At 35.7% G+C, this 12,195-nt stretch overlaps 1 protein-coding gene across 1 annotated transcript in view; it reads right to left on the minus strand.

Annotated features, from left to right (window-relative positions):
* Positions 1-2,643: 2,643 nt before the first annotated feature.
* The window catches only part of HNF4G (hepatocyte nuclear factor 4 gamma), a 135,113-nt gene continuing 125,561 nt past the window's right edge, over positions 2,644-12,195 (minus strand). The window contains exons 8-11 of the mRNA XM_070382831.1: positions 11,639-11,791; positions 10,899-11,135; positions 9,815-9,937; positions 2,644-5,118 (exon numbers count right to left, since the gene is read on the minus strand). Of these exons, the coding sequence (XP_070238932.1) occupies positions 4,997-5,118; positions 9,815-9,937; positions 10,899-11,135; positions 11,639-11,791 (635 nt within the window). The 3' untranslated portion in view covers positions 2,644-4,996. The remainder of the gene's footprint in view (positions 5,119-9,814; positions 9,938-10,898; positions 11,136-11,638; positions 11,792-12,195) is intronic.

Raw genomic sequence — 12,195 nt, forward strand, 5'->3', positions numbered from 1 at the left:
GAGAGCAGGGGTGTGATGGGATGCAGGACTGCAGGTTTTCTTGTTATACCTGCAAAAAGAAACTATCTCCTGCCATATCAATAAACAAGAAATGTCACAGCCACCATCAATTTCTGGCCTCCAAATGTGAATGAGGGCTCCCAAAACTGTGATCCAATAGATGCTGCCACCTCCCATGGTGATCGCTGAGGAGTTGGGGGAATGCAAGGAGCAGCCATCTGCCACTCTTTAAGGTGAACAAGAAAACAATATTTGGCCCCTGAGGTGCATGTGAAAGGAATGAAATCAGTGAGCCCAGAGGCTTGCATCTTCCCGTACATTGAGTGCTAAATTCCTTAACTTGATACCTGATCTTTAATGTTCAGATTGCCTGCTCCCTGTTTTAAACTTCTGTATAGCCTGACTTTTCCTCCTGCCTCCTTGGAGCAGTCTCTCAGAACTGAGGAGCTGTGTCCTGAGCTGCAGTCCTTATTTTGTCCCCAAAAAACTTAAATCACAACTCTCAAAGTTGTGTATACTTTTTACTCAACACACCTTCAGTATAATTTGTGTTGTAAATGGGGTACAGGATACCCTGATAAGAGTGAAAATAAAAATAAAACCTAGTAGAATTCTAAGCAGATCAGTCAGAGCCCACCCTTGGAGTCAAGTAGAAAATCAAAATGGTATTTTTGTTTTAGGATGTTTTTCATAGGGTTCAACGTCATAGGAATATTAGTTCTCTTTCAGTGGAGGTATTGGTTTATAGTCTCTTTTTTCTTTATAGAAAGCTGGACTGGCTTTTTGGGATGTAAACATGTTCAGAGGCACTAAGGTTTAAAAGTGGGACAGCCTCCCTGACCCAGTGGCATGAAAATCATTACAGACTTCATAATTCTCCTATTTCTACAATGTGCCAAAAGTCTGTTAGGGAAGCACACTGACTGAAACCACCCATCCTGGCCAGGCGCCATAGTAACCATTTGCATGAGTTGTTTTATGACAGGAGGTCCTGGTAAGGAACATGGAACTAATAAGCCACCACCAACCAGAAGAGTTCAGGAAAGGTCAAAGGAGACACTACATGTCCGACCACCTCCCAGAATCCTTCTCTCTGGCATCCATCTTGGCTGAACGAGGTGTGCACCACCAGGAAGGACTCTGAGTCAGAATGATTGGCTAAAGACAATCTGGAAACTAATCCCATCACCATAAAACCTGAGACTGCAAACCACATGGCAGAGCTGTTCACCTGGGTTCCCTTACCCTCCTGCTCTCCACCTGGGTGCCCTTTCCCAATAAAAGCTCTTGCTTTGTCAGCACTTGTGTCTCCTCAGACAATTCATTCCCAAGCGTTAGCCAAGAGCCCAGTTTTGGACCCAGGAAGTGGTCCCGCTTCCTGCAACAAGTCCACATCCCAGCATTTTGTTCATAAGAGAACTGATGCCATTCCTGAGAACTGGGTTCCTTGTTTCCCTTCATCACAAGGATAAAGAGTCCAGACTTTAATCACTCCATTGTCTGTTCCGTTAGATATAAAACAGTGGAAAATTTTGCAGCCACAGTTCACTTAAAACAGTTTCAGGCTCACTTGAAGTAATGTGAGTCTGGAATTCTAGGTGGTCATGAAGACAAACCCTTGCTACTATGCAGCAACACAACCAGACCTTTTTGGAGGAACAGGACTGAGTCTGGACCCAGGGTGACATCAATAAGAAGCCCTTCTCATACATATAGAAATCCAGGAGACCATCTGAGGGCAACACATGTTCTCGGTAATTGGAGGGTTCTCTCAAAATTCCATGGCCTTACTTCGATTTTGACACCTGCACTGTGCCATTCCTGATGATTCCATTCAGGATCTGTATCATCAGGATGGGGCATGAGCCCCAGGACAACTCTTCCTGGATTAAAAAAAAAAAAAAAGCCAGGTGAAAAAAATAAAATCACTGGTCTTGGTAGTATAAGAAATGTTACAAAAAAAGCCTTAAATGTGAATGACGGATACCATCAATTAAAACATTTAGGTTAAAATTTTACATCCAAATTTATATATGAAAAGTGAAAGTGTCAGTCTATCAGTCATGTCCAAGTCTTTGTGACCCCATGGACTGTAGCCCACCAGGCTCCTCTGTCCATGGGATTCTCCAGGCAAGAATACTGGAGTGGGCTGCTGTTTCCTCCTCCAGGGGATCCCTCCAACCCAGGGATGGAACCTGGGTCTCCTGCATTGGCAGGCAGATTCTTTGCAGACTGAGCCACCAGGGAAGCCAACTTCAGGTAGTGTAGTAGTATCAAATCTTGTTTTAATCACATAAATTTATGTGTACAGTGTTTAATTCAATCTAGGGCACCTATTTTAATTATTGTGACAAAAATTTCAAGAAAATCTATATAATGAAAGTGCAAATGAGAAGCTCCCCCTTCAATCAGTGTCTAACTCTATGATTATTTGAAGATGTGCTAGTCAATTTTGCTCTAGACTCTAAAGACCAGTATTTGTAAACTCTATGTAAATTTAATTAAGTGACCATATAAAAGACATTATCAGTATCTCTCAAATTACAAAATCATTTCTGAACAATAATGAAGGACCACACTATGTTTTTTTTTTCCTCTCAATTTTTATTTAGAAAGTTCAGTGAAACAACATGGTATCACAGCTTAGAAATATTTTAATCTCATTATAATTTATCAATAAAAAATCTAACAATTTTTGATTTTAAACAATGAAATTTATAAAAATAATTTTACATTTATAAAATGAATCATTATTTCACAATAAATTATTCTTTTTTATTACCTGAAAAAAAGTGTTACATAAGTGTTTTTGTGTTATATAAAAGCAATAACTTCCCTTATCAATATATTGAAGATATGCTGAAAACTTCAGTTCCTCTTTGTCCAGCATTCTTGGCAGTTAAGTATACAAAAATATTATATTACACATTCCCTGACCATGGTTATTAAAACAAATTTGCTAGCAATAATTTCTAAAACATGACTGTTTTAGTAAATAGATGTAGATAAGTTAGAAGGGTCACTAAAAATGAATTATATGTTTTATATTTTAAAGTTTTTTTTTTTAGTATCTTCTAAGAGCATAACAGAAAACTACAAGATGTATTTCCATCTTAAAAAATCAAAAGCATTCTTATTTGTAAACTAGAGATACTAGCATAAATCTTTTTAAAAATGAGTTAAAATTTTTTTCTGTTCTTTTTCTCAAAGATATATTTTACAGTTTCCAGGTACCAGCTGTTAAAGGGATTTTATTGATTCTATTAAATCAATGCTAGCTTCTAAGTAATCATTTTTCCATTTTAAGAGTTAAGAAGTTAGAGTTAACAAAAGCTTTTTATTTGTAGGGTAAGTGGGGGCTATGAAATCATAATCTTAGAAATTTTGAAAAGTTCTGTGAAGATCATTTAATTCAGTCTCTTGCAGCTTGGGGAACCCTTTTTATATCATTAATAAGTACTAAACCAGTTTTTCTCTGCTTCAGCAAACACAGTGTGTATATTTATTTGACAGAGAGAGAGAGAGAAAGAGAGACATCACAGTTTTTTGAGGCAGACTGTTAATTGTTTTAAAATAAGCTCCAGCTTTAGATAATATCAAATAATTTGGGGCTCCAAAGAACTATATTTCTCAGTCCACTGGATTTTTGAAACTATGCTGTCAGTGATTTTTAATTTGTCTGTACTTTCATCATAATCTACCTGCTATACATTTTATTTTCTTTGTTCAAAAGTTTTTAAAATCTTTTTATTTCAGGAAGAAGACTCATTAAAGTTAGAAGATTCATTAAAGGTACAAAAGCGGTTTCTTATTCATGTTGCAACAAATTTACACTCATTTATATGTAAATATGTGTTAACAGGTAACACGATGGATAATATCCAATTATCACTCAATTGCATTTATTTAAAAAGCACAGTAAGAAGCTCACATTTTCATACCAAAAATTTATCCTCCTTAAAGTCCATTAGACCTGGGCTAGAGTGCGGCTTTCCTCCTCTTTAGGTTTAATGATCTTTGGTTATGTTATTTAAATCCTCTAAGCTAAAGGTTTCTTAATTTATAAGAAAAAGATAATAATACCTCTTTTACAGGAGGGCTAAATGAGGCAATATGTGTGTGACAGATGGCTAATTTGTCTCCTGATATCAGAATCCCAGGGATGGACAGTTTTGTTGGCCTGAGGCTTTCTGTCTAAAGACTACACTCCCAGTGTCCCTGAGAACCAGATGTGGGCATGTGCTAAGTTCTAGTCAAAGAATGACTACTTCTAGATTTGTTTTCTGAGAGGGAAATAAATGCCTGTCTTGCTTGAGCCTCTTTTTAAGGGTTTCTTTAATACAATTTAGCCTATATCCTAACTGATAAAGCTAACGTTTTATTTAACATACATCTTCAAATATAGGCAGATTTCAAGGAATACCCAGTCATCTTTGGAATGCCTATTTATAATTTTCTTATCTTTCATAGGCATATTTAACTATGGGCCAAAAAGATGCTTGTAAGTGATTCTTCAAAGAAATATACCCTATTCTACAGCAACCGCTTTAATTTTCGAATCTGCAAGTTTAAAATTTATTTTTTAAAAAAAAGAACTTGGCTCATTTAATATTAATCTTGGATTTCTGATCTACTGTTCTCAAAGAAGAACACTTAGTTCTTCATCACATCACCATAAAGCAATTATTTACAGATTTAAATTAATAATAAGACAACACAGGAAAGTAGTACATGAGATTCAGCTGGTTCAGGCACAGTACAGGTTTATACTATACAAACACATTGAAACTCAGTGATACATTGGTTGCATCGAAAGGTTTTAAACAATAGCAACAACAAACAAAATGAACATATAAACAAGAAAACAGGATACTGTCTTTATAACAGCACCATGAAGAAGCCTTGGCCAAGAGTCTGCCAAAAGTGCTATCCTGAGATATTTTAAGAACAACAACTTTTCACATTTATACAGTGCCATTCAAAAGTAAACATACTCTCACAATTGCTTTTGTTTGGAAAGAGACTGGTGTGAAATGACTGAAGCTTGATTTGCAGCTATTTTGTATGGTTCTTGTCCAGAGCCTTGAGGTGGGGAAGGAAGTGGGGTTTCAGGAGTTGCTAAAAAAGAAACAGAGAATTTTATGTGATGCTGGCAGTTGCCCTGGCCCATTTCATTAAGTTTTACATGACACCAATATGCATTACTTTATTTTAGATATGTTTTTAAAAGATCATATATAAAGTAGTGCTTATAATACATAATCAGGTCACTGACATACTACTGGAGATGTACTCCCCTATTAGCATTAAACTAAATCATACTTTAAAATGTTGATAGTCACTTTAAGATATCATCTGCTTTTATATAATAGCATTTATGGGCATTCAATTCTCTCATAAACTCAGCAGAAAAAAATTTTTAATGAAAAGAATTAACAGAAAATTTTTTCCAAGTCTCACAATACAAGTTTTACAATATTTGCAATCAAAAAACACATAAAATAAAACATATTTGGTTTAGATTTGACTAACTCAAACGTTGTTGTTTAGTCGCTTAGGTGTGTCTGACTCTTTGTGACCCCAGGGACTATAGCTCACCAAGTTCCTCTGTCCATGGGATTGTCCAGGCAAGAATATTGGAGTGGGTTGCCATTTCCTTTTCCAGGGGATCTCCCCAACCCAGGGACTGAACTATGTATGTCTCCTGCATTGGCAGGTAGATTCTTTACTGTGTGAACTACCAGGAAAGCCAACTCAAACATTAGATGACATTAACAAAAATAATAACAAGGTAAGGTAACTCTTAAGTGCTTTGAAATCTATGTTGTTGTTGCTTAGTCATTAAGTCACATTTGACTCTTGTGAGACCCTCCATGGACTGTAGGCTGCCAGGCTCCTCTTTTCAAGGCATTTCCCAAGCAAGCACACTGGAGTGGGTTGCCATTTCCTTCTCCAGGGGATCTTCCTGACCCAGGCGGGTTCTTTACTACCGAGCCACCAGGGAAGCTCTTGTAGTTAAAAGCATCTGAAAAATACTGACTTTGTCACTTCAAAATTATTGTTACAATGACGCTTAGCTGTTCCTCACCCATCAATACAAAGAACACTGAGTAATTTAAAAAATCAGTTATAGTTTGAATATTTCATTGTCTAGGATAGTATTTCTATTGGCAAATTTTAACCATATTACAAAATAGTCCAGGAGCCATTCTACAATTTTTAAAACTTGAAATATTTTAGTATTCACATTTATTATTAACCCATGAATAACCCAGAATAAATAGAAAACGTTTGATGATCAGACTAAGACATTGCAGACTTTATTGATTTTTTTTCTGGAATAGTTTTCAAAAATACAAAAAAGAACAGCCCCTTTTTGCCTAGTTTTCTTTAATATATTAACTTTATATTATTACATGGGAATTAGAGATGACTCAAAAACAATATTTTTAGATACAATTCAAGTGACAAAAAATTTACCAAACTTGCCTCAAAAATTATTTCTGGATATTTAGGATGGATCTAATACCGCAGTAGCCTGCTGTAAAAGACCAAGAAAATATGCATAAACTTTAATTTTTATGTGTGCTTGAGTGTAATGCTTTGCTTTGTGTCAAATATAAACTGTTTCAAATGACCATAAGCAAAGCAAAGTTTTCCTTTACAAATGAATCTCTTAAATAGTGTGCTGGAAGAGGGAAAATAAAAATGAAAAGTGTGATGATGTGATTCTAAAAAGATTAGGGTCAGCAAGTATGCTTTTAAAATACTAGAAAACTAGCATTTAAAAAGTAAAGGATTTAACCACCAGCAAAATTGTTAAACTTTCTTGCAAGTTGTTACCTATAACGTTCAATGTTTTGTTAATGAGTTTTATTTTCCAAGTTTATGAATAACTGATTTCTAAGAGAAACAACTTCATAGACTCTTTGGTATGGTATTGGGTTTGCCTCTCTCTGTTCTTGACTGTTAATTAAATGAACATGGTAACATGTGCTTTGCAAGACGGTCCCAGTATGGAAGTTCCTCAACAAATTAAAACTAGAACTACCACAGTATCCAGCAATTCCACATATATTTGAAGAAAACAAAAACACTAATTTGGAAAGATACATGCACCTCAATGTTCATAGTAGCTTTATTTACAATAGGCAAGATATGGAAGCCACACAAGTGTCCATCAACAGAGGAATGGATAAAGAAGACATGATACATACACACACACATACACACACACATATGAATATTACTCAGCCATGAATGAAATTTTGCCACTTGAAATAACATGGCTGGACCTGCAGGATATTACCCTTAGTGAAATAAGTTAAACAGAGAGACAAATACTGTATATTTTCATTTATATGTTAAATTCAAATAATAAATAAATATAATAAAGCAGAAACAGATTCATGGAAACAAAGAACAAACCAGTTGCTACCAGTGAGAAGAGGGGGAGAGGGAGAGAAAGCCATGGAAAGGAGAATGAGAGGCACAAATGATATGGTAGAAAATAAATAAGATATAGGATGTAATTTACAATACAGGGAATATAAGAAATATTTTATAATAACTTTAAATGAAATATAACCTCTAAATCTGGATCATTACATTGTATACCTGAAACAAGATAGTACTATAAGTCAACTGTACTTCAAGGAAAGATAGAATGGTCCCAAATTAATGTCTTTAAATTACATGGGGACCCACAGATTAAATGTACTATATTGTACATTTGTATTTTTTCTAACAATTTCATTTCTGCTCTGTCATACACTCAAAGAACTTTGTGTTACAGACATTATTTACACATATATCTATTGCATCTGAAGGACAGCAGTGATAGCAGGCATTTTTGTGGTTTCTACTCTCCCTACCACTGGGGAGCAGTTAGATGGTACTCACTAAATTATGGTCACATTGCACTGAACTTTGGGATAAAACAACACTGCAGCTAGTTACTAAGGGCTATCGTAGATTCTGCAGGCAATACAGGTATGCATAATGATATCACAATAACTTAAGGAATCTGTGACATAGCTGGTTTAGTGTTTAGAGGCAGTAGATCAAAACTCAATTTAAATTAGTATAAATTCAGGAGCAATTAATTCTTGATATTTTTTCTAGTCAAGATTTTTTAAATCTCTGAGTTGACTTGTAAAAAGATAATGTGTTAAATCTGCAATAATATCAGATTATCTACTATCAATCCCTTCAGTTCAGTTCAATCGCTCAGTCATGTCCGACTCTGAGACCCCATGAATCGCAGCACACCAGGCCTCCCTGTCCATCACTAACTCCCGGAGTTCACTCAAACTCACGTGCATTGAGTTGGTGTTGCCATCCAGCCATCTCATCCTCTGTCGTCCCCTTCTCCTCCTGCCCGCAATCCCTCCCAGCATCAGGGTCTTTTGCAATGAGTCAACTCTTTGCATGAGGTGGCCAAAGTATTGGAGTTTCAGCCTCAGCATCAGTCATCTCTAGTATATATATATAATCATTTTTGCTCCAAAGAACTAAAGAAAACCTAAACAACCCACACTTTGCCCAATTATGATACACATAAATTCCACTCATCACTGCTTAGTTAAATAGCACTAGTCTTTCAAAAACCTGGTTCACATTTCAGTTAGTATGTTAACTCAAATTAACAGTGAGTGTTGCATAAACTCACAAACTTGACTGTATTGCAAACTTTACAAACTTCACAGCTAACTTTTTCAGTCTACAAATAATTACCTAAATAATAGATGTGCATTTTGATCAGTAACCAATCACACCACATCCTTTAGTCTGTTCAAGACTGTGATTGGTCAACAAACATATTTCCTTCAGTTCACATACTCTCTCCCTCCCAGTGATAAATTCACATGACATTTTGAAAACATGGACAACTGAAAGAGAATTGGCCGGAAGGGGAGAGTGGGCAGTAAAGAAACAAAAAATGATAATGCTGGATGTGAAATTCAAATGGAACGTAAATGTAGTTAATAGAAGAAAACACTGACCATGGAAATGTTCACATTGTCATTGTTTGAATCCCTAAAAATACAGCCAAGAGCTTAAGCTGAAGGAAAACTTGTCAACATTAATAAGGAGCCCAATTCTTTGAAAGGATGGAGAGGTTCCAGAGGAAGTGAAACTGACAAAAAACTTCCTATCAAATGGTTTCTGAGAGATATTTCATGACGTTGAAAATACAAAGGATAAAATACTGGAAAACAATCCAGACTTCCAAAAGAGTAAATTTCATCATAAATGCTCACTTCCTCTTGTAAGTCCTTGAAGAAGAACATGGCAAGCACTGCCCAAACTACTCTTCATATTTCTCTCAGTGTTTTTAATATTTTAAATTATGGTGTACTAAACATTAAAAATACTATTTTTAATTTTCCTATACATTTATAACTTATAGTTAAAAGAGCTCTTAATGTTTTGATAAACATGTTTAAGGGTCATCACTAATCTTAATTTTTCTCTTAATTATTAAGATTCCTTTGCGTGGTTCCAGTTTGTATGTAATTTTTATGGTCCTGCACTACCAGGCAAAGTGGAGCATCCTATATGTCCTTTTGCACTACCAAACCTATGAAGTAGAAAGGTTTAGGCACTCATATCTCCATTTTAGGGAGAAAACTCATACATGAGAAGAACAAGTGACTTGTTTCACAATCTCCCACAATCAAATCCTGGAGAAGAAATTATATCCAATTTTTACAATTTCTGGGCACTAATAGATTCTTTCCCCAAATTTCACATTTTCTCAACTAGTTAAGTTTAAGAAATACTGTGTTTCACAAGTGGTCCAGATACTTACATATCTGGTCTGTATGCACCAGTGTTGACATTGAACCCAGAAGTATAGTCTGTCCGGTTAATGGATCTTGAGACAAATGTGGGTGCATTGGATGATGGAGATGGTTAGGCTCAGTGGAAGCACCTACAGAAGATAAAAAGATGCTTGTGTAAGGGATATTTAATCAGGAACAGCAAGTTTACCTTAAAACAAGTGTTTTGATTGACAGCTTAAATATTGCTATTTTTGCAAAGTGCTTTTTGGGAATTCAGAAATAAATTAATAGAGTCACTGCTACATTAAAGACAATGTCAGCTTTCACTGTACACTGGCTAGATTAATGTTGTATCATATTATGTTGTATATTAATAATGGACCTTCCGTGCAGTTTCCTGGAATCATTATGTTTGCTGCCTGTTGTTAAGGCAATTCCAAGAATCACTTACCTCAAGTTTATAGTATTTGGGATCACCCTAATAGCATAAACAACTTTTATTTCAGAAAGATATCATTAGAAACACATTAACCACTAGAAAACTAAAACTAAAATAAAATAAAATAGATTTTACAAGGAAATTTAATCTAGATCAGAACACAAAATAAATGATTTCTTAAGTTATTCCCGACATCTACTGCAGCAAAGAAATCTCATTTTCCCCTTCTCATTGTGTTGTGTCAGTTAATTTATTTCAGGAGCAGAATGTTTATTTTTAAGCTATTTACTCTATGTATTTTTGTTGTTGTTGTTTTATTTTGCCATCGGTGAGCTTTTAGAGGAGGAAAGACATAGAAAAAATATAATATACTCCAAGAAGTACCAACAATAAGAAATATATTTCCATTTACCATATTTGGGAGGATCTGAAAATTGAGGTAAGAGGGATGGGTGGAGTAAAGGCGGTGGAGGTTGAGTATGAAGAGGAGGGGAGGTTTGAATATGTTCAAGTATTTGTGTTCCCAGCCAATAGGTTTTATAGATTTTTCTAAATGCAAAATAAAAACTGAGTTCATTACATCATGGACAAAAAGTAAAAAGGTCAAACTTGCTCTAAAGCACTGTAATATGATGCTAAGAAATAAAATAGAAATTCTTAAATAAACTCACCACCTAGTAACATCTCCTGAAGTAAGTTGTCAATTTTAACCATTCCAAAAAGTTTAACAAATTGTATTTGCTCAATCATTTGCCACGTGATGCTCTGCAGCGTGGGCAGGAGCAGAAGCAGCTCCCCAAATCTGCCCCGGGAGTCATACTGCCGGTCGTTGATGTAGTCCTCCAAACTCAGCTGCACTTGGAACCGCATGTTCTTAATCTTCACTGGATCACTTAGCCCTTTTGCATCTAGTGCAGGAATAAAAAGAGCAACCTAAATATTCTGTCTTACCAGAGTGTGAGAGTAAATATTCTAATATTTTAAAAGTTGGTGACTTTTAAACCACTTGGTGGTTTAGTGGTAAAGAATCCACCTGCCAAGGCAGGAGATGTGGGTTCGATCCCTGATCTGGGAAGATCCTTGCATGCCACCAGACAACTAAGTGTGTGCACTACGGCTACTGAACCTGTGCTCAAGAGCCTGGGGCCACAACTACTGAGCCCACGTGCTGTAGCTACTAAAGCCTGTGTGTCCTAGAGCCAGTGCTCCTCAATAAGAGAAGACACCACAGTGAGAAGCCTGTGCGCCGCAACTGGAGAGTAGCCCCGCTCACTGCAACTAGAGAAAAGTCTGCACAGCAAGGGAGATCCAGTGCAGCCAAAAATAAACAAACATAAAATTATTAACAAATAAAATAAAAGGCAGTTTAATTTTCACTGCAATCATTTTTACTAAAACTTTGGAAACAAACCTGGATCAAAAAACACAATTGCCTTCAAACAAGCATATTCATTATCATCAATCTGAATTTCTTGAAATGGTCGGACCAGCTCATCTAGAACCCGGTTGGCCACACGGCTAATCTCGACTTCACAGCTGTTGCGGTGAATAACATAGTTGTTCCCTACATTAAAAAAATAATAATAGTTAAACCATCAACCCTCTCACACATGCAACATTGTCAGATTTTGTTTAAACTTTTATAAACAAATATTTTAAATGATTTTCCCTTGAAGAAACACGAATAGTATTTCCTCTCTCAGTAGTGTTGTTAATTATGTTAGGAAAAACTTAAGAACACTTACAGGATCAATAACATTGATAATATGATCACATGCATTTTAACAGCCTCGGTCACTGGTGATAATACTAAAGTACAGACTAATAACAAGCTAATTATTGACAAAGGAGAAACAAGATATAATGATTAGCTTTCCACTATGTCAGTTATCTGTTAGTGCCTTACTCATTAATGAGCATGATACAAAACCTAAAGAATCTCTCTTGCTTCTAGTGAAGTAAACTAGC

Source organism: Bos mutus, chromosome 14 (genome assembly GCF_027580195.1).
Source record: "Bos mutus isolate GX-2022 chromosome 14, NWIPB_WYAK_1.1, whole genome shotgun sequence".
In the NCBI taxonomy this organism is placed as follows: Eukaryota; Metazoa; Chordata; class Mammalia; order Artiodactyla; family Bovidae; genus Bos; species Bos mutus.